The sequence below is a fragment of the Schistocerca serialis genome, chromosome 6 (assembly GCF_023864345.2).
Source record: "Schistocerca serialis cubense isolate TAMUIC-IGC-003099 chromosome 6, iqSchSeri2.2, whole genome shotgun sequence".
Lineage (NCBI taxonomy): Eukaryota > Metazoa > Arthropoda > Insecta > Orthoptera > Acrididae > Schistocerca > Schistocerca serialis.
Genome location: NC_064643.1, coordinates 115,443,299 through 115,464,779, shown reverse-complemented (window position 1 = coordinate 115,464,779; position 21,481 = coordinate 115,443,299). Strand labels below are relative to the sequence as shown.

Genomic DNA, 21,481 nt, shown 5'->3' with positions numbered 1-21,481 from the left:
AGAAATGTGAGCTGAGTCTGTTAATATACAAATCCCTGTTCGAACCGAGAGACACCCCTTGTAGGTATGGGTGTAGATGTATTCGCCGAGAGGTAGTGGGGATAACTACTCTAGAAGGAGCGGTAAGGCAGTGCGAGGCGAGGCGAGGCGCGACCTTCCAATGTCCACCAGCAGGTAGCGCTGCCTGCCGCCGCAGCCTCGGCGGCGCGCCCGCAGAGCGCAGCACCGTCGCAGGTAGCACAGCAGGTGCGGAGGTGGCCCGCGCACTGACGTGTAGTGTCAACATGGCCGCCGCCGGGGCAGGTAGAGCCTGCGCTTGACCGAGTCGCGACTCGACCGCTACCAGCAGCAGTAGGAGCGATCCGTCTCTTCCGCGCGAACCCCCGTGTGAGTGTGCGATCCCGCGACGCCGCCATGTACCGCATGAACTTCTACGAGAGCACGTGCCTGCGCTGCGGCCAGACCGTGTACCAGGTGGACCGCGTGGGCCCGCTGAAGGACTTCACCTTCTTCCACAGCGGCTGCTTCAAGTGCGCGGCGTGCGGCACCAAGCTGACGCTCAAGACGTACTACAACAACCAGCACCGGCAGGAGGACAAGGAGGTGTACTGCAGCAGCCACGTGCCCAAGATCGGCCCGGGCCACCTGGACGGCTCGGCGGTCGGCATCCGCTCGGCTCTCAACGTGCCCAAGTCGTCCACGTTCGTGAACGAGCAGATCCGCGGCGGCGGGCGCGGCGGCACGTTCGACGCGGACGCGCTCAGCATCCGGCCGTACCTGAACGGCCACCAGGGCGCCGGCCACGGCCACGGCCACGGGCCGTCGGCGGGCTTCGGCGGGCGCGCGTCGCCCGCGCACCACGACCCGCCCGGCTCCGGCTACCAGTACGGCCGGTTCGACGCCAGCGCGCTGCACATCGCGCACGCGCTCAAGGCCACCGAGCTGCAGCGCGCCTACTCCAAGCACCGCGAAAAGCCCATCGACTACTACCTGGTGAGTAGCCACCCCTCAGAAGGGTCACTGTCCCCGACATCGCGTGGCTGGTGTCTGGCATCAGCCCCCCCTGATTTTTGGCTGTGGTGAAACACTGATGTGAAGCGTAGTCCGTGGTCTAGTTTACCCGGTAGTATGCTTGTGACTTGACGAAACCAACGAATGTGAAGCCCAAACAGAGGCTGTGTTAACATACTGACCTGTAGCACAGCCTACTGTGATGAGTAGCCACCCCTCAGAAGGGTCACTGTCCCCGACATCGCGTGGCTGGTGTCTGGCATCAGCCCCCCCTGATTTTTGGCTGTGGTGAAACACTGATGTGAAGCGTAGTCCGTGGTCTAGTTTACCCGGTAGTATGCTTGTGACTTGACGAAACCAACGAATGTGAAGCCCAAACAGAGGCTGTGTTAACATACTGACCTGTAGCACAGCCTACTGTGATGAGTAGCCACCCCTCAGAAGGGTCACTGTCCCCGACATCACGTGGCTGGTGTCTGGCATCAGCCCCCCCTGATTTTTGGCTGTGGTGAAACATTGATGTGAAGCGTAGTCCGTGGTCTAGTTTATCCGGTAGTATGCTTGTGACTTGACGAAACCAACGTATGTGAAGCCCAAACAGAGGCTGTGTTAACACACTGACCTGTAGCGCCGTCTAATGTTAACATTCCCGCCATATCTAAACACACTTACGCCAAGCACCGCGAAAAGACCATTGACTACTACCTGGTCAGTAGCCACCCCTCAAAAGGGTCACTGGCCCCCACATAGCGTGGCTGGTGTTTGACATTAGCCCCCCCTGATTTTTGGCTGTGGTGAAACACTGATGTGGTCTAGGTTAGTTTACTCGGTTGTATGGTTGTGACTTGACGAAACCAACGTATGTGAAGCCCAAACAGAGGCTGCGTTAACATACCGACCTGTAGCGCAGCCTAATGAATACATTCCCGCCATATCCAAACACACTTTGCCGTAAAATTAAAAATGGAAGCTAAATTCAGAAAACCTGTATCAGCAAGCGAAAGTAATAAATGATTTCTGCTATTTGGACAGCAAAATAACTAACGATGGCCGGAGTAAAGAGGATACAAAATGCAGACTTACAATGCCAATGACATTATTTCCAAACAAGAGAAATATGTTAACATCGAATGTAGCTTTAAGTGTTAGCAAGTCTTTTCTGGTGGTATTTGTCAGGACTGTAGCCATGTATGGAAGTGAAACATGGACAACAAACAGCTGAGACAAAAAGAGAATAGACTGTGGAGTCACAGAAGAATGTTGAGGCATAGATAGGTAGCTGATATAACTAATGAGAAGGTATTGAATAGAATTGGCAGACAACAAACTTGTCGCACAACTTGACCAAAAGAAGAGATCGGTTGATGGGACGCATTCGCGACATCAAGAGGTCACCAGTTTAGTGCGGGGGGTAAAAATCGTGGAGGGAGACCAAGTGATGCATACATTAAGCAGATATAAAACGATGGAAGTTGCAGTAGTTATTCAGAGATGAATAGGCTCGCACGGGATAGAGTAGCATGGAGAGCTGCATCAGGCCAGTCTTCGAACTGAAGGACAACCCAACAACAACATATTAGATTATGAACGATTTTCCGGCGAGTGTTTTGATGTATCTTATTTACGCTTATCATACATAGACTACCAAACATTTACCCATCACAACTGTATGCAACGCTAGTCGCGGAACGCTAAAATCGAAATTCGTAGCACTGTTCCCATGTATGGTCAGAAATGGTTTTTTGCTAGAACAATCAAATATTTGTTTTTTTAGTGTCAGTTGTCACATGCGAATGGTGTCTGTGAATCAGCTGTTTCATATTCCTCAGTAGGATGAAGTGAGGTGTTCATTACTCAAGTAACAATTTAAATAGAGAACGAGTTCGTTATAAAGCAACATCCCGATTATCCATATGCGGTCTAGACTGCAATACAGCAACGACCTTCATGAATTCGTGACAGTTCGTCCACTGCATCAAGGTTTCCATAGTCCAACATTTTCAGCCATGACAACAGTAACCTCTTCATCAATTTGTGGCGCAGTTGGCCGTGAGCGATTCATCTCCTACAAACCCGATGTGGAAAGAGGACCTCTCCACATACCATTAATGCATCGACATTCCTGAAGCTTTCGAAATGTGGTGCCACAGAGCAATGCTGAAGATTAGATTGGTAGATCACATAACTAATGAGGAGGAATTGAATAGAATTGGAGAGAAGAGAAATTTGTGGCACAACTTGACTAGAAGAATGGATTGGTTGGTAGAGCATATTCTGAGGCATCAAGGGATCGCCAATTTAGTATTGGAGGGCAGTGTGGAGGGTAAAAATCGTAGAGACGAAGAGATGAATACACTAAAGAGATTCAGAAGGATGTAGGTTGCAGTAGGTACTGGGAGATGAAGAACCTTGCACAGGATAGAGTAGCATGGAGAGCTGCATCAAGCCAGTCTCTGGACTGAAGACCACAACAACAACAACAACATTCACGAAGAGCAGCAGCCAGTATTGGTGTTGTTTTGGTGAAACAGCTCATGAAACTGCTCACCTTGTCCAGACCGATATAAACTGTCTGCACCTGTAATGTACACTGATGTCTGCGTTTCAACCTTACGTCGCCGCACCAACTCAACAAGTCGTTGCAAGTCCCATACAGAAATATTGAGCCATGCTACCTCTATAGCAACCCATAACTACGAAATTGTTGCTAGTGCAGGATGTTGTGCACGAACTGATCTCTCGATCATGTCCCATAAATGTTCGATGGGATTCATTTCGGACGATCTGGGTTGCCAAATCAGTCCCTCGAATTGTCCAGAATGTTCTTCAAACCAATCACGAACAACTGTGAGTCGGTGTGATGACATCGTTGTTTATGAACATGTAAAGGCCATGAATGGCTGCAAATGGTCTCCAAGTAGCCGAACATATCCAATTCCAGTCTACGATCGGTTCAGTGGCGCCAGAAGACCCAGCCCAATTCCTGTAAACACAGCCCAATTCATTACAGAGACACCACCATCTTGCAGGGTGCCTTGCTGACAACCTGGGCCCATGGCTTCGAGAGGTCTGCACCACAGTCGAACCCTTCCATCAGTTCTCACTAACTCAAATCTGGCCTCATCCGATCAGGCCACGGTTTTCCAGCCATCTACGGTCCAACCGATATGGTCAAGGGGACCAGGAGAGACGCTGCGGGTGATGTGCTGTTAGCAAAGGCACTCACGTGGGTCGTTTGCTGACATAGTCAACTGACGCCAAATTTCGCCGCGCTGTCCTAACGGATACGTTCGTCGTACGTCCCACATTGATTTCTGTGGTTATTTCACACAGCGTTGCTTGTCTGTTAGCACAGACAATTCAGACGCAAACGCTACTTCTTTCGGTCGTTAAGTGAAGGCCGTCGGCCCCTGCGTCGACTGTGGTGAGAGGTAATGCCTGAAATTTGGTACTCTCGGCACACTTTTGACACTGTGGATCTCTGAATATTGAATTCCCTAACGATTTCCAAAAAGGCATGTCCCGTAAGTCTAGCTCCAACTACCATTCCTCGTTCGAAGTCTGTTAATTCCCGTCGTGGGGTCACAATGACGTGGAAAACATTTTCACATGAATCACCTGAGCCCAAATGACAGCTCCGCCGATGCACTGACATTTTCTGCCTTTTGTACGCCATATTACCACATGTGTATGTGTACATATCATGATCCCATGACTTTTGTCACTCCAGTGTAAGTGCAAAAATAGTCGTTGAACCTGCAGGTGCAGGGTTTAAAACGCTTGCGCAATATTGCTCTACAGAAGCTTAAGCAAACTTTCACCAAGTGCTTAAGGATACGTAGTAACCAATGGGCGTTGTGCAGTGTCGGATCCGAGTTTCCCCCACAGGGAACTTAATGTTCCTTTCCCCGCTCGCCATATCTACGTTGATATGTTTTGTGAGCAAACTTATTTCTTCTCCCTCTCAGCAGATGTATGGTGTTTATTATCGGCGCGACGTCGTCCATGGTCTATTTAATCACGCATTATATAAACTGCGTATTACTATGCCATCTTCTGTGACAGCCAGCATATCACTGACGACAGCTGCAGTGTAGAGAGAGATGGATTCGCATTGGGGAGCAAATGAGTTTAAAGCTCAATTCGGCCATCCATAACTAAAACGATAATGTATTTGAAGATGTGCTAAAGGAATGAAAAGGGAAGATGTAAAGAGTAGCACGGAAAAATTTAACTAGATCACATAAAATGGCTAGATCGTGTTGTAAGAGAAGTGGCGTTAATAGGCTGTCAAAAATAATATTATATTACAAATCCATAGAAAAATGAAGTAGAGGACGACCACAGAAAAGAAGGAAAGAGAAATTTTGAGATCCTTAATGTAACCACAAAACTAACGTTTGATGTTGACGATATGTCACTAAAAGCCCGACAATTTTTACACAAGTCAGATGCTTATGGAATACTGTCCTACAAATGTTTTGATGTTAATATAATTCACTAAAGATTTACTAAATATTATATGTTTCTACAGTATCTATTTAGTTCTCGCTCCTGCTGTGTATAAATCGCCGTTTACTCAGAAATGAGCCATGTAATACGGTAATGTTGTCTCTGTAAGATCGTACTGCAGTTAGTTCTCAACATAATCTACCTACTTGTGTATTATGGTGTTATATACGTAGTTATGACATGGAGATGAGAGATGCGTTGAGAGTTTTCATCAGTGTGGAATAGAACGAAGTGTGTATGAAATCCGGCGCTTGCATCATAGACTGTGACTATGAAGCTGAATGGGAAAGGCCACACACAAAGCTCTTCACTCTACAGAGGGCTCGTTATATGAAGCCGTGCGCTGCGCCGAGATTTTCAAAATGTTTTAAATGGCTCTGAGCACTATGGGACTTAACATCTGTGGTAATCAGTCCCCTAGAACTTAGAACTATTTAAACCTAACCAACCTTAGGACATCACACACATCCATGTCCGCGGCAGGATTCTCACCTGCGACCGTAGCGGTCACGCGGTTCCAGACTGTAGCGCCTAGAACCGCACAGCCACGGCGAGATTTTAAATGCAACGCTGCGCGATTTTTGAAAGTCTCGCATGTTAAACCCCTGTGGCATAATATCCCTTATGTTGCACGTCATATCTCCAACATTCCTGCTCCCACATGATTTTAAATTGTCGTCTTAAGTAAGCAAACTCGTATATGGCTTGTAGAGAAACAAGTGTACTTACTTTCTCCCACAAAATATTGTCTGCGAAGAGTTACTTTTTTGTCATTAGACTTCGTAATAACCACGTCCGTGGGAGTGTAGGTAAAATCGCGTGGTATCTTGTTTTTACTCTTGTGGAAGAAAAAATCAAAACTTTCTTCGACACTGACCTGAAACAGAGTATCGTTTCTGCAAAACTAACGTTTGGTGTCACTAGACGACTCAAGGAACATATTCTGGAATCTGTAAGTAGTCTAACCTGTTACTACAGGTGGTATGACGCTAGGCTACCTTGACAAGACATTCCACGTTTCAATTGCAGTCGCTAACACAGCAATAGGTCAGTATTTCATAAACTGCGCATTGTTTTGAAAGCCATTCTTACATGATAAACCAGGGAGTTGAATAAAAACATAACGGCGTTACTTGGAATCCAGAGGAAAGATGTAGCACGGTATATTTCCTCCGCCAATATTGAATAAAATCGTTTTGATAATTAGGCCTCGTCACTGAAAAGGCAGCTGCAAATCCCTTAAAACGGTGGTTTTTGCATTTAACTATTATTTTATAGAATGACATCTAATGCCCAAAACAATTTTATTGAGACTCGACATAAGTAAAAAGGCGAAGCTGCTAATGCACATACGAGATCAGGTTTTCAAAGTGTTCCTTAACAGCTTAAAGCGAATGCCAGAATGGTTCCTTTGGAAAGGACGGGCCGATTTTCTTGCACATTCCCGTCCAACACAAATTGTGGCGTCTATAATGACCTCGTCCTCGACGGAACGTTATTCCCCATTATTCCGCCCTTCCTCCAGATTCAGAAAACGCCTTACCACCTTCTGCTATTACATGACCTTTTCTATGTACTATTTTTTACGCGAAACAGCAATAGAGACAGTCCAATGTCGGCATACCCATTCCAGAAACTTCACTATAAAACATTGCATGGCTTATCGCAGGTGAATTTATAAACGGCGTAGCGGTAATAGGCTGTTTAACTGATACCTATGGTATCTTTCACGGGATAGGAGTGGGTCATTTGCGCGTACTCGAGCGTGGCAGAAACTTTAGCCTGTATCGTGCCGACGCTAACTCATCGGAAAACAAGTGCTGACCTCAATGCCCCGCCAGACGCTATCAGAGGTTATTCGTTTCCCAGGGCACTTATCTGGCGCTAGACACGATTATAAAATGCATTAGTGTCGTTGTCAACTACCCGCCCAAAAATATTGCGTCGTATATGGGTATTAATTACCAACTGCGAAAGTCTCTTTTCCACGTCTATCTTGGCAGCCGAGACGAGATACTAGCTTTCTTTTGCACATAATTTAATGTCCGAAAATGAACTTTTATTCAGTATTAAGTACAGGTGACGCTACTCAAAACAGATACATACTACGCAGTACACAGATGGTTTAAAAGGCAATTCATGTTATTTGAAACTGATTAACAGCTGACGCATTGCGGTAAGCGATGGAGGGATATTGTCACATTATTCTCCAGACACGTATAGTTCCAGACAAATGATGATTTCCTCTTTGACACAATGGAAGCACAATGAATATGGCTTACTGAGTTTGTAGTCAGCGTGTCCTTTTAAGCAGCCAGTGACAATTATGTTGTATAGAAGCAGTTGGTCTGATTAAAGACGTTCTCGACCCGAAACAAACGTCACTGAACATTACTAGTCAGTCGCATTGATATGTCTGACCTGTCCAACTACACAGTGGACATTTATCACTGGTAAAAACGTTAACACAGTTGAAAGAAGCGATGAGCGAAAGAAGAAATAAAATCATAGGAACCCAGAACCTCAGGGCTCATAGTCCGACACATACGCACTTGGACTCCAAGCCCCACGCAGATTACGTTTAGGCATTTATTTTAAATATCCCGGTATAATGAATCGAATACTTTCGCATACTATGTAAAAAAAATACTTGTCTGAAAGGGCAACGAAGAAATTTACTGCTATATGTCACAAGGTCTAAAGAATTTACTGCTGTTTGGCATAATGTCTAAACTGTAATTCTTGCCAAGCTGACGTCTTAGAAATAGAGTAGTCAGAGAATAGATCTCAATTCATATTAAGAACCTTAAGGACACAGGGTACTTTTTCTTCTCGATATTATGTGCACGTCGGCACCTCTTTCTTTCAGAGACTACTTCTTTTACAAATGTTTTACAGTTTTGTAATTTAACACAGTTAATGTAGAGCACTTTCTAAACCACTAGCAAGTATTTTTAACTATTTAGAATGTATTAATGTTTATAAAAAATAATAGTTAAGAAAGGGCTGCACAAGATTTGCTAAAATATTTCTTCAAATTCAGGTAACAGTAAATCCCTGAATGGGCATGTGAAGGAAACCAGATTTTTACCAGATATGTATGATATATTGTCTCAGATGCTTGCCCTTAATTCCGCACATTAACTATATTAACCAGAACAAAAATTATTGTATCTCATATTTTAATTCTTATCATATAACGGATTTTGTTTCTCTACAATTTAGTTTAACTTACAGTAAAGTTTACACCTACTAGACAGGTATAGACAGCTGAAATTTATATTAAGAAAAATGCTTTACAAACTTAAGGAGATATGTGTACGTAAATTCTGAAAAGTACGACTTGCAGGAAATTGAAAATTGAGGTTTGAGTCATATTAAATTGTGTCTCAGAACATTATTGAAGCGTAGTCTACATCCTGCTGCATTTCTTCATCTTCAAGCTTCCTCTTGGCATTCCTATTGCTTCCTTGGCGAATGTATATTAATTATGTCTACATACTTCAGAAGAAATGGCTATTATTTTTGGTGCATGAAGGTACTAGGGAGACAAATTTTACATAAATAAATATATAAATGATTTAAAAAAATTACATCTGCGTAGGAATAGAATTCTACACTTAATACATCATTATGTGTAAAATTCCGAGGGTATTGTGATATAATTTCGTAATCAATTACCGATTATTGAAGCATCTTCTTTCATAAAGACAGTGAAGAAATACAAGTAATATGGTGGTATAGATTGCGTCAAAATAACTGATAAACAAACTAGTAGGAAGGGTTTAGCATCCATGACAAACAGCATCACTGTTAACACAAAAATCTAAATCATCGGGGGGCGAGTCGTGTGAGACTTTCTTCCCTAAAGAACTGACGCATTGGCTACTCTCAGTAGTATGAATTCCCTTTACCTGTCAAGTAGTTACCCTTGAACTCTCTGTTATAGAATTTATTGACTTGTAGCATTGTTAATATTTGTTGCACACTAATGACTGTCTACACTGACAAAAATCGATGGTACTTAACCAACAAACATTCAGTAAGACGTAAACTAAACACTTCACCAGAGCGAAAATAAACAGGGGCAGAGTTGATTATTTACAAATGTTGGAAACTAGCAGTGTTACCCCAAGCTAAATCGCTGGAAGCTAAACTTTTCCAGTTTTTCAAAAAACTAGTGGTTTTCTGTAATTTAAATAATGGGGTGTGGCCACGTACACGGCCGTAACTAAAATTTAGTATACAGTTATTTTTCGTCCCGAACACAATAAAGTACATATAAATGTAGTCAGGAAAAATTATAGAATGTAATACAGTTGTAAATAAATCCGTTTTTCCATCTTTCAGATGCACCGCCTTCTTTAAGCGAACTTCATTTTCACTATAGGACTTACGTAGCACGTAAACACAGCTCGAATCCGCGTTGCGGTTCCTGAACTTGTCATGCCCAGTGTAGTATTTCAGACCTCTTTTAAGACTATCTTTGCGCAAATAGTGGTAGATGTACCACAAAATTACAAGTCAGGGCACAAGTAAAAGAATGAACTTCGAGTTTTTCTTTTTGCTTTTGACTCTGATCTTGTACGTAGAACGAATTTCTGCGTTTCAAAAAGTGTCACAGTTTTACAGCCAGTCTGTCTCTGTAGAGAGCGAGAGCGAGAGAGAGAGAGAGAGAGAGAAAGAGAGAGAGGAGATTGATTTTGGTGATGTGAGATCTAGATGTAGGACACTGAAGTTAACAATTAAAAAAAAACACTGTGTAGGTACAAACCACTTACAGACCCATGAACACGAAAAAAGTAGTCCCTTTGTAGAAAGCGCGGATGAACAAGGTGTCAGCGTCGTCCATGGCTCGAAGGCCGTCCGTTTCACTCGTTCGCCAGGTCGTTGCACCTTCCCGCATCATATTAGCATCGACCCTCATAGGCTACACAACATGAACCTCATTGTTTCTTTAATCTAGTCGATCGATTTTTAGCGTGCTGGTGATTGTGCGACCCGAGTAATGCCTTGAATTTATTAACGTATTCCCATTTTCGTTTGGTATGCTACTTGCTTGCTTACCTCTGATTGGTGTCGAATTATTTCGAGAAATGGAAAAGGCTTTCCACATAAGGCTTTATACTATTTTTTCTGAAGAACATCTTTAGTTCTTATGCTAACCTGACAAATACTTGTTGTCGACATATATAACTTACTATTTCAGGTATACGTCTGTACATCAGTTTTTGAAACGTGTCCGGTTTATTACAGTTCTGTCTCCAGCTTGTATGCGGCCATTTGTTGCGCCTTATGTCCTCGAAGCTTAAATATTTTTAGGGACGTAGGAATTCCTAATTGTCTTATACTGTCAAAGTCAAAGAACCAGTTTCTCATACAACTTACAGTTCTCAAATGGCAAGTATGAAGCAATGTGGTTAGCGCTCGTAGCTCTTTTATTTACAGACATACTAAAGGAACTATGATTTATTTTTGAAGGACGTTGTGGCACTTGAATTAGCGCTCGAAAGCCGTCGAGAAGAAGTATACGATGTGACTCATGCCATAGTTGTTTGGAGTGATAGTTTTCCACTCACAGCCGAGCGATGAACTATAAGTAATGGCTAAGGCACCCAGCATAACGCACAAGTAAACAGCGATTAACAGGGCTGAAATTGAACTACATCGATCGAATACTACCTTTTAGCATATTCCGGGCTGTTTTCACGAAACATTTCACTGCAAACATTAACAAAAACCCATGTATACTTCTTACATTGTGACGAATCTTGTTTAGTAATAATAATAATAATAATAATAATAGAAACACCGTTATTTCATATTGTAAAAAAGCCTCAGTTACATGCGCACAGTAGGAGACAAAAATGGTAGTGTTAGAAATTTTGACAGTACAGCAAAGTACATGAACCCTATAAGAAGCTGCTGACAGCAGGGAGAATATGGTCAATACGTTTTTGTATTCACAAAAATTAAAGTACCAATTGCAGTGTTTAGTATTACTACCACCCCACTCCACACATCATCATTTACAGCAGAGCTTGCCATCTCCTCCAGCCGTAATGAGTAATACCTCCGGTAACCAACAACGTAAAGAGATTCTGTAAATATGCTCTGAAAGTTGTGAATAAAATATATAATAATGTAATTAAGTTATTGGGCAAATAGTTGGACAACTAAAAGTCAGTATAGTGATTTTAAAAGTATTGCTACTTAAACAACGCATCGTTAGAGGCATATTCACATGCGCATGCTCCACAGACACGGCAGAGAGTTAAGTACGATGTTGGCGTTCGGTTTGACGATTAGGAGCTGTGCCTTTTCCTCTTGTGTCAACTAAATAATGTTGTTGTTGTTGTTGTCTTCAGTCCTGAGACTGGTTTGATGCAGCTCTCCATGCTACCCTATCCTGTACAAGATTCTTCATCTCCCAGTACCTACTGCAACCTACATCCTTCTGAATCCGCATGGTGTATTCATCTCTTGGTCTCCCTCTACGATTTTTACCCTCCACGCTGCCCTCCAATGCTAAATTTGTGATCCCTTGATGCCTCATAACATGTCCTACCAACCGGTCTCTTCTTCTCGTCAAGTTGTGCCACAGACTCCTCCCCAATTCTATTCAATACCTCCCCATTGACGACGGTTCAATCCCGTCTCCGGCCATCCTGATTTAGGTTTTCCGTGATTTCCCTAAATCGTTTCAGGCAAATGCCGGGATGGTTCCTTTGAAAGGGCACGGCCGATTTCCTTCCCAATCCTTCCCTAACCCGAGCTTGCGCTCCGTCTCTAATGACCTCGTTGTCGACGGGACGTTAAACACTAACCACCACCACCACCTCCTCATTAGTTATGTGATCTACCCATCTAATCTTCAGCATTCTTCTGTAGCAACACATTTCGAAAGCTTCTATTCTCTTCCTGTCCAAACTATTTATCGTCCATGTTTCACTTCCATACATGGCTACACTCCATACAAATACTTTCAGAAACGACTTCCTGACACTTAAATCTATACTCGATGTTAACAAATTTCTCTTCTTCAGAAACGCTTTCCTTGCCATTGCCAGTCTACATTTTATATCTTCTCTACTTCGACCATCATCAGTCATTTTGCTCCCCAAATAGCAAAACTCCTTTACTACTTTAAGTGTCTCATTTACTAATCTAATTCCCTCAGCATCACCCGACTTATTTCGACTACATTCCATTATCTTCGTTTTGCTTTTGTTGATGTTCTTCTTATATCCTCCTTTCAAGACACTGTCCATTCCGTTCAACTGATCGTCCAAGTCCTTTGCTGTCTCTGACAGAATTACAATGTCATCGGCAAACCTCAAAGTTTTTTTTCTTCTCCATGGATTTTAATACCTACTCCGAATTTTTCTTTTGTTTCCTTTACTGCTTGCTCAATAACATTGGGGAGAGGCTACAACCCTGTCTCACTCCCTTCCCAACCACTGCTTCCCTTTCATGCCCCTCGACTCTTATAACTGCCATCTGGTTTCTGTACAAATTGTAAATAGCCTTTCGCTCCCTGTATTTTACCCCTGCCACCTTTAAAATTTGAATGAGAGTGTTCCAGTCAACATTGTCAAAAGCTTTCTCTAAGTCTACAAATGCTAGAAATGTAGGTTTGCCTTTCCTTAATCTTTCTTCTAAGATAAGTCGTAAGGTCAGTATTGCCTCACGTGTTCCAATATTTCTACGGAATCCAAACTGATCTTCCCCGATGTCGGCTTCTACTAGTTTTTCCATTCGTCTGTAAAGAATTCGTTTTTGTATTTTGCAGCTGTGACTTATTAAACTAATAGTTCGGTAATTTTCACATCTGTCAACACCTGCTTTCTTTGGGATTGGAATTATTATATTCTTCTTGAAGTCTGAGGGTACTTCGCCTGTCTCATACACCTTTCTCACCAGATGGTAGAGTTTTGTCAGGACTGGCTCTCCCAAGGCCGTCAGTAGTTCTAATGGAATGTTGTCTACTCCCGGGGCCTTGTTTCGACTCAGGTCTTTCAGTGCTCTGTCAGACTCTTCACGCAGTATCGTATCTCCCATTTCCTCTTCACCTACATTCTCTTCCATTTCTATAATATTGTCAACCATACAGTAAAGCTGCATGCCCTCGGGAAAAATTACGGCTGTAGTTTCCCCTTGCTTTCAGCCGTTCGCAGTACTAAATAATAGTGACGAAAATTTATTCCTTCGCCGGAATTCGAACCGGCTATTTACATGTCTAGCGCCACCACAATAAAATATGAATTTGCGACTTTCGAAATATAGGCGCTTATCTCTTTCACCGGAGCTTGTGTAAAATATGTAGGTTAACTGAGATATCATAATTCTTACTATCGGGGCCAGCATTCCGCGTCTTAGACAGAATACATGTGGAAACAATCGTGTGTAAAGTGCATTGCTTTTTCTCTATGCATTATTTTTATTATTATTATTTTATAATATGCTTACTAAAGAATAGGCATTTCTTGAGCAGTCAGTCTCAGAATGCTCTGACAAGAGACCGAAACTATGATCTGCATCTATACTGCTACCACCTTATCTGCCAGATATCTTTCTTCCGCCCGCATTAGATGCATTATACCCCATTCAGCGTCCAGGCAGCAGCCGCTCGGTGCCGACGTCTCCAACTGTGTTGCGGCGGTGAACTTTTGAGTGGTTACGTCAGCCGCTATAATATACACAGTTACTCAAGCCGGAGACTTCGACGCCAGGACGGGCGAGCAGCCCTTTCTCCAAGTCTCGTGCCGAACCGCGATGTCTGCAGGAACACTCGCGCCAGTGCTTTTCGCAAATAGTTTCTCCTCAACGAAACACCACACTTGGAAACTACTATAATGTCGTCGTCGCGGAACACAAAGTAATTTTGAATTGCGATTGAAACATATTCGGTATTAAAAATACAGTAGCTTGTAATTTCCTAGAGCAGTGCCAGTTTCGCGTCTCACCTTTTTCATGCTACTTCTCTTCCAGCCGATTCATGGATCTCTGCCTGCATGTGAACTATCATCCCACATAGTTTGTCGGTGAGGCTCTGCAACACTCTGTGTCCTTCAGTATCTCATCTGAACTGCCTAGACAATAACATCAACTTCCCTCTGTTCACTCTCGTCCTGCATCTTCCTACTGCTAAAACTAACTACTTACATTTTCACCTTTGGTAAAGAATCTGTTGATAGAATGACTTTAGACAGTAAGTTACTCATAAAGAAACGAGAATATGTATTGCGCACACACTTGTGAAGAAAGCTGTTCTTCTCATTACACAAGTTATATTTCGATCTTGCATGTTAATCTCTTTTCTCCATGGAATTATCTTTCTTGACTTGCTTTGGCACATCACTTGCAGTTTCCACTTCATTTTAAGTCAAGCAGTCTAGACACGAATGTGTTAGTTTCTTGTTCTTTCGAGGCACTCTGGCTGTGCTCTTGATAATTTTTTGTCGTTCGACGGATACGTTCCAAGTGATTTCCCTAATGGCGTGGACGTTACTGTTTGTTTGTGTCACACTCTTTCTGTGAAGCTTGTGCTGTCCTAAAGGCCACGTGACACGATGGTTCTTGTACAGGATGATTCTTATTAACGTTTACAAAACCCAGAAGCGACGAATATGACACTAAGACAAGTAATCTAATACAAAATACATGGGGCCACAAATGTCTCAAAATACCCCAAAAGTAGAAGAGAAATGTTAAACATGTGACGTCACCAGATGACATACCTCGTCGTAAGCAAAGCTGTTGCACTTGGGCATGAAAGGATAATTGAGTGATGCAATACTTGCATTCGGGCAAACTGTGCAAATTTCGAACACCTTTCATAAATGTAATCTGATGTGAACGTGGAAGTTACAGAAGTACTGTCTTCTGTGTGACGAAGGAAAAACTGTTCTTATTTTGTATTTCTTTTCTTTTGTCCCTTCTCATTTTTGTTTTTTGTTTGCACACATTATTTAATAAGGAAACCGTCGGTAATTTATTGCTAACAACGCAATTCGGAAGCGTATACTTATTTTTGCTTGTCACACAATACGGCAGAGTCGCGCACATGGGTCCGGAGCCACACCGACGTGAATACTTGACTAGTGTTGGGATGATCAGTCGTGACAGACCGATAGGCTCAGCTGCTGCACGCGTGGCGAAATACGTTATCTGGTGACGTCACACGTTCAACATTTCTCATACACTTTTGGGGTACTTACCGAAGTCCGCGGCCCCATATGTCGTAAGTTAAATTACTTGCCTTAGCGTCGTCTTCGTGGCTTCGCAGATTTTTTAAACGTTAATAAGAATCACGTTGTATAACATGAGAACTAATGATATGCAATATCGTGGTCGGCAAGCTGGGATAGTAACCGATAATGACTATCTCTTCCGCGAGTTTACCATTTGCAGGCCAGATTATATTTCGGGTTATTATCTTTGCGCAAAATAGTAAAAATGTTTTAGCTGAAAGTTTCTAACGAGTTGTCTGTTGTGCCTGACATAATACATCCCCCTTCTGAAAGTTTCATTCTGCAAACTCGTGTACGATGTAATGAAGTATATTGACGAAATAAAAGTCTGTCCAATTCGGACAACGATTCCGATATATGTTTACAAAATGCTGAAGCCATTTAGACCGGCTTGTATTAAGTTTCACGAGCAGTTTTACTCAGTGCTGAAGTTTAATTATAGGTCTCACTGAAACCGATAGCGATCCAATCATGAAACAAGAGTTTGTAATAGGATATATGAGTATTGGACGCATACTTCCGGCTCTCTGTCGATTTCAAAACCCCAGAACTACTGAGTTCAGGTGCATGCTTTAGTTACAGCTATTCTAGCTTTCGGATTCAACTCAATAGGTACTTCATCCCGCTGAATACGGAAGTTGTTTCTTGCCTTTAATGAGATGGCAAGTCAAGTACATTATAAGCGCCGAAGCGTCGTTAATTATATTTGTCTGTTCCGGTAACAACGTAACGTTTCAGTTACTTACCGAGTTTACTTTACAGCGAGATTATTTTGCTATTGTTTTCCGTTCAGGCTATGCAATGCATTCGTTGGTCGATGAGGGGCATGGCAACGAATGTTCTAATGTAACGTTTTTGACGTTTTCGAAACTTTCATTCATTTTTCAGCAAAATCTTGTTAAGTGTAAAACGTCAGTCCATATCAACAAAATTTATAGGCACTCCTTATACAATATGGCCACAGTTAATATGTTGATAAAACACGTTAAAGTAGCTGATGAAAGCGCTGCTTTATTTGCGTATCCCACAAGATTTTCTACTGGCCGTTACGTGATTCAGCGGTGGAAGGCATATTTTACATCAACTTCCTTAGTGGAAAGCCCTGGCGAATTCTTGCAACACTATGAGAAGTGGGTAGGAGCTTATGTCGCGTCTTGCATATGCAAGAAATGCAGGATATGCGACGCTTTCCGATGCGGAAAGTCTCACACGCCTTTTACTGTACTTGACAATGTTATGGTTCCGCTGCAGAGTCCGCGATGTATTTCGTAGTAAAATGTAAGCAATGCTTTCATAGTAACTCTGCGTTTAGAATATTTACGGGACGAACATGAAAGCTGAGCGCAGAATGCTAGCGATTTCCAGTTAGGAGAGGCGTAGACTGTTTTCTGAGTGAAATTATTTCTAAAACAGCATGTGGTCTTATTACTTGCTGTCCGGTTGTCGCCGTTTTTCTAGTTTTACAATAAGCGTACGCCATAGATACATTTCGCGTTTTAAGTTTTTCTAAATGTTTTAGAAATGACGTGGTATAAGACCGTAATCTGCTGTTTAATTTATGCGTTAATGCGGAACCAGTTTCGGTCAGAGACTATTATTCAATACCTTTTGCACGAACTTCATGAATAGAGAAAGATTTCGGGTAAAACGGATCCTTCAAAATTAAGAAAAAATACAAGCAAAAGGTTATGGGGGAGAGTGACATGTATACTTGAAAAAAGAAAACAGCTTCAAAACTGCAGTTATGCTGAGTCGTACAGAGGTAGACGCATGGAGTGCGAACTACAGATGGTCATACAAGGAACATCCAAAATAAAACTTCAAAGAATCGTGAGAAACCGTTAGCGCAAAACATCTTTCGTTCATATTTGAAAATTAGATTTGTGACAGGTGTTAGCTACAAAATATCTATAGGTAATTAACAGAATTGCTAGTAGCTGAGTGCGTAGCCTAAAAGTCTAGTAATCTTGAAGTTGTTGGTTGAAATCTCGTTCGAAACCACATTTTTTGCTTTTATTTAAATTCCATATTTATTAACAAATGAGGATGTTAATTAACAAACATTGAATAATAATGTCTTATTAAAAATAGTATCGTTTTATTTTTAATTACCAATCGTGAGAAAATTCGAGTATTCACAATACATGCTATTCGAGTTTGGAATGAATACCAATGGACTGAGGCGTGAATGGGAATTTCAGTTGAAGAGTGAAGCGTGCTGGGGTAGTCCGCGCAGTTGTGCAAAGCCACTGTGCCAGGGTGGCGGAATCGTTAGCGTATCTGCCTAGTTAGCAGGAGACTCGGGTTCGAAACCCAGCCGTCGTACAAATTTTCGTATGTCTCTTCGGTTAGCATATATACATCATCGATGTTTTAGACATGAAAACGTTTCTGGAACAATAAAGTTTCATTACATTAAAATTTGGTACAAAATGTGAATCATCAAGTATACACTGGAACACTTTTTCTTTTTTCTGGCGTCTGCACCTTATATTAATGGGATCGGCACTTTAATTTTCGGATTTGGTAGTGTTGGTGGTATAGGATGGCCGGAGTTCGTGTACAGTTCGCGTCCAGCGTTATCGCATGTGAAAGGGTGGGGCTGTTTTTTTCTTCCCACAATGTTTGCCTGTTGTGTTGCCGAAGCGCAACGTGAGCATTAACTCGGTATTCACCTGGTCGGATGTGGCGAAGCCGCCTGAAAACTCCATCCAGGCTGGCCGGCACACCGATCCTCGCCGTCTGTACACCGTACGGACTCAATCCAGGGCCAGCGCGACTCCCCTAATCCCAAAAGTGGCGTGCTAACGCGCGCACTTACCCAGGCGGCTTTAAATAAAATGCTTTCTATTTCTAGGAATTGAACAGTACTGATGTATGTAACATTTTCATTTCATAATAAGGCACATATACCAAGTTTGAATTTATTTTCGTGTGATTTGTAATAGTAAAACAAAAAGATGTTGTTTTTATTCAAAATTATGCTTCTACGTTTGTTCATTAACATTTATATCTTTGATAAATACTGAATTTAAACAAAATAAGTTGCTACCACCGATATTCGAACGAACCACTTACAAATTAGTTGGCTTAAACTCTACCATGTTGATAGGGATGAAGGTACAAAAAAAGGAAAACAAAACCCGCCACGAATGAATTATGCGAAAGCGCTATATATGCGATGCACATGTAACGACACACACATGATTATTATTTCAGAAAAATTGGGTAATTTATTCAAGAGCAAGAGCTTCGAAAACTGGATTAGTCAGAAACGCGTTGGTCCACCTCTGGCCCTTATGGAAGCTGTTGTTCGACAGACAGAGTTGTTAGATGTCCCCCTGACGTATGCCGTGCAAATCGGTTCGATAGGCGCGTTCGATGGTCAAAATCCCGAGCTGGTTGGAGGGTCCTGCTCATAATGCTCTAAATGTTCTCAACTGCCGAGCGATCCAGGGACCTTGCTCGCCAAGGGACGGTTTGGCAAGCGCGAAGATAACCCGTAGAACCCCTCGCCATGTGCCGGCGGTGCTTTGAGTGTGCCGCGGATGGCATCCAAAGGGGTCCTGCCATAAAATGAAATGGGCACCCCAGACCGTCAGTCGTGTTTGTCGGACCGTATGACACGCGGTAGTCAGGCTGGTATCGCACCGTTGTGCGAGGCGTCTCCAGACACATCCTCGCTAGCAATCGGGGCTCAGTCCGAAGCAGGATTCATCGGTAAAGATAACTCTACTCCAGTCAACGAGGCTGATTGTGACCGATATCATCGCAAACTGGCATATTGATGTGTATAGGTCAATGGTAGTTGCCGCGAGGGTGCTGTTGTCTCAGTCCTGTTTATGTGAGCCGCCTATTAACACTTTGCTGACCGGCGACACCACAGTGGTGTCGTGCGCGAAATAGCGGTCAACGGCCGCCGACACCAAAGTGGTGTCATGTGCCTAGTATCGCTCAGTGGCCGGTGACAGCACTTTAGTATCTTTTTCATTCTGTTGGTGTTTTGTTTAGGTAACAATAAGTTACACACGTCAACAAGTTTTTTTGTGTTTTTATGAGTACTTGTGCACTTTCATCATGGCTGACGAAAGAGACGATACGATTACTTACGATGAATGCGCGGACGTCTTGCCTGACGTTCCAGACAACTTGGCCGATTCGGAAGAAGACACTGGATACCAAAAAAATGAAAGTGAAGCAGAATCGTCGGAAGACCGTGAAATACGTCCAAGAAGAATTCGGCGAACGCTACTGTTGCCAACTGATTCGGATAAATCAGATGAAGAAGACAGACTATGATTTACTGAGGACCAATAATAAATTTGAAGGATCTCTGGGTCCACAAATATTTCCCAAAGATACACGGAGCGTCGAGGATATCGTAGAATTATATGTTGGAAACGATCTATTTGAATATATTAGCAACGAAACCAACAAGTATTACAGTCAAAATTGCAATAGAAGGAAACTGGATTAAAAAAATGCCAAATTTGTCGACGTTACGTGATTCGAACTTAGAAAATGGTTTGGGCTTGCTATCCTTATGGGAATTGTAAAAAAAGCAGGGATGGATGATTACTGGTCAACGAATCCGTTGACAGACACACCGATATTTCGCAAAACGATGTCCCGCAACCGATTCAGACAAATATTATCATTTTTACATTTTTCCGACAAAAACAATAAACCGGATAATGCCGACGGGCTTTTCAAAGTGCAATTCCCAATTGATTATTTTTCCAAAAAGTTCAAAGAAACGTTTAATCTAAGTCAAAACATCTCAGTTGATGAAGGAACGATATTTTGAAGTTTACAATCTGTCGAAAATTACCAAATATGGCATTCGGATGCTGTGTGATTCGACTACGGGATACATTTCCTCATTCAAGATATTTCCGGCGCTAGATAACCTTTAGCAAAAACAATGATGGAACTATTGAAACCTTCTTATGGAAAGTGGCATCACTTCTACGAAGGTAATTATTATAACAGTGTAGAACTTGCCGAGAAGTTACTTGAAAAGAAAATTCGAGTTTGTGGAACGATACGGCAAAATAGAGGATTTCCGGAAAAATTAAAGCGCGCAAAAGTCAATGTGTTTGAAGCTTCTCATCAAAGGAAAGGTGACAAGCGACCGGCGACAAGCCAACTAATCCGAATTAGCGCTGCCGGCGCCAAGTGAATATATTTGTACGAGACGTGCGGACGGCAAAGTGTTAACGGTCCTTTACGTTGTGTTCGCCCACGGTTGACCCAATCCTGCCAACATCGTCGAATAGTGCCATCGCTCGTACTGAAATGTGGAGGGATTCGCCGATTACTCTAATCCGCTCTTCTAAGCCTAACCGCACGTCCCCTCTCAAAATGCTGACTTCTGCGTACAGTGTTGACGCGTCTGTCTGCGAGGCATAGTTCCTGTCCAGCTGAGGACATGCAATGAAATTCACATATGCCCTGGTATCGACATGTCCCCTGCCTACTATCCTTTCTAGCTGTGCGGTTAAATTGCTCTGCAGCGTTACAAATTCATCCATATGCTTCCAGTTCTGTATTTTCCGTCGGTATCTGTATGAACATCAGCTTATGACCAATTCACATAACTCCTTTGCGATGCGTCTCTTTTTTTGTCTTAGTGTTTATTTGTAGTTAACAGCGGTCACAAATATATTTTTCAAAGGCGATTTTTAACAGTGTTTTTTTAGAAT

At 42.6% G+C, this 21,481-nt stretch overlaps 1 protein-coding gene across 1 annotated transcript in view; it reads left to right on the top strand.

Moving 5' to 3' along the window:
* Positions 1-260: 260 nt before the first annotated feature.
* The window catches only part of LOC126483882 (hillarin), a 553,379-nt gene continuing 532,158 nt past the window's right edge, over positions 261-21,481 (top strand). The window contains exon 1 of the mRNA XM_050107138.1: positions 261-993. Coding sequence (XP_049963095.1) covers positions 415-993 — 579 coding nt within the window. The 5' untranslated portion in view covers positions 261-414. The remainder of the gene's footprint in view (positions 994-21,481) is intronic.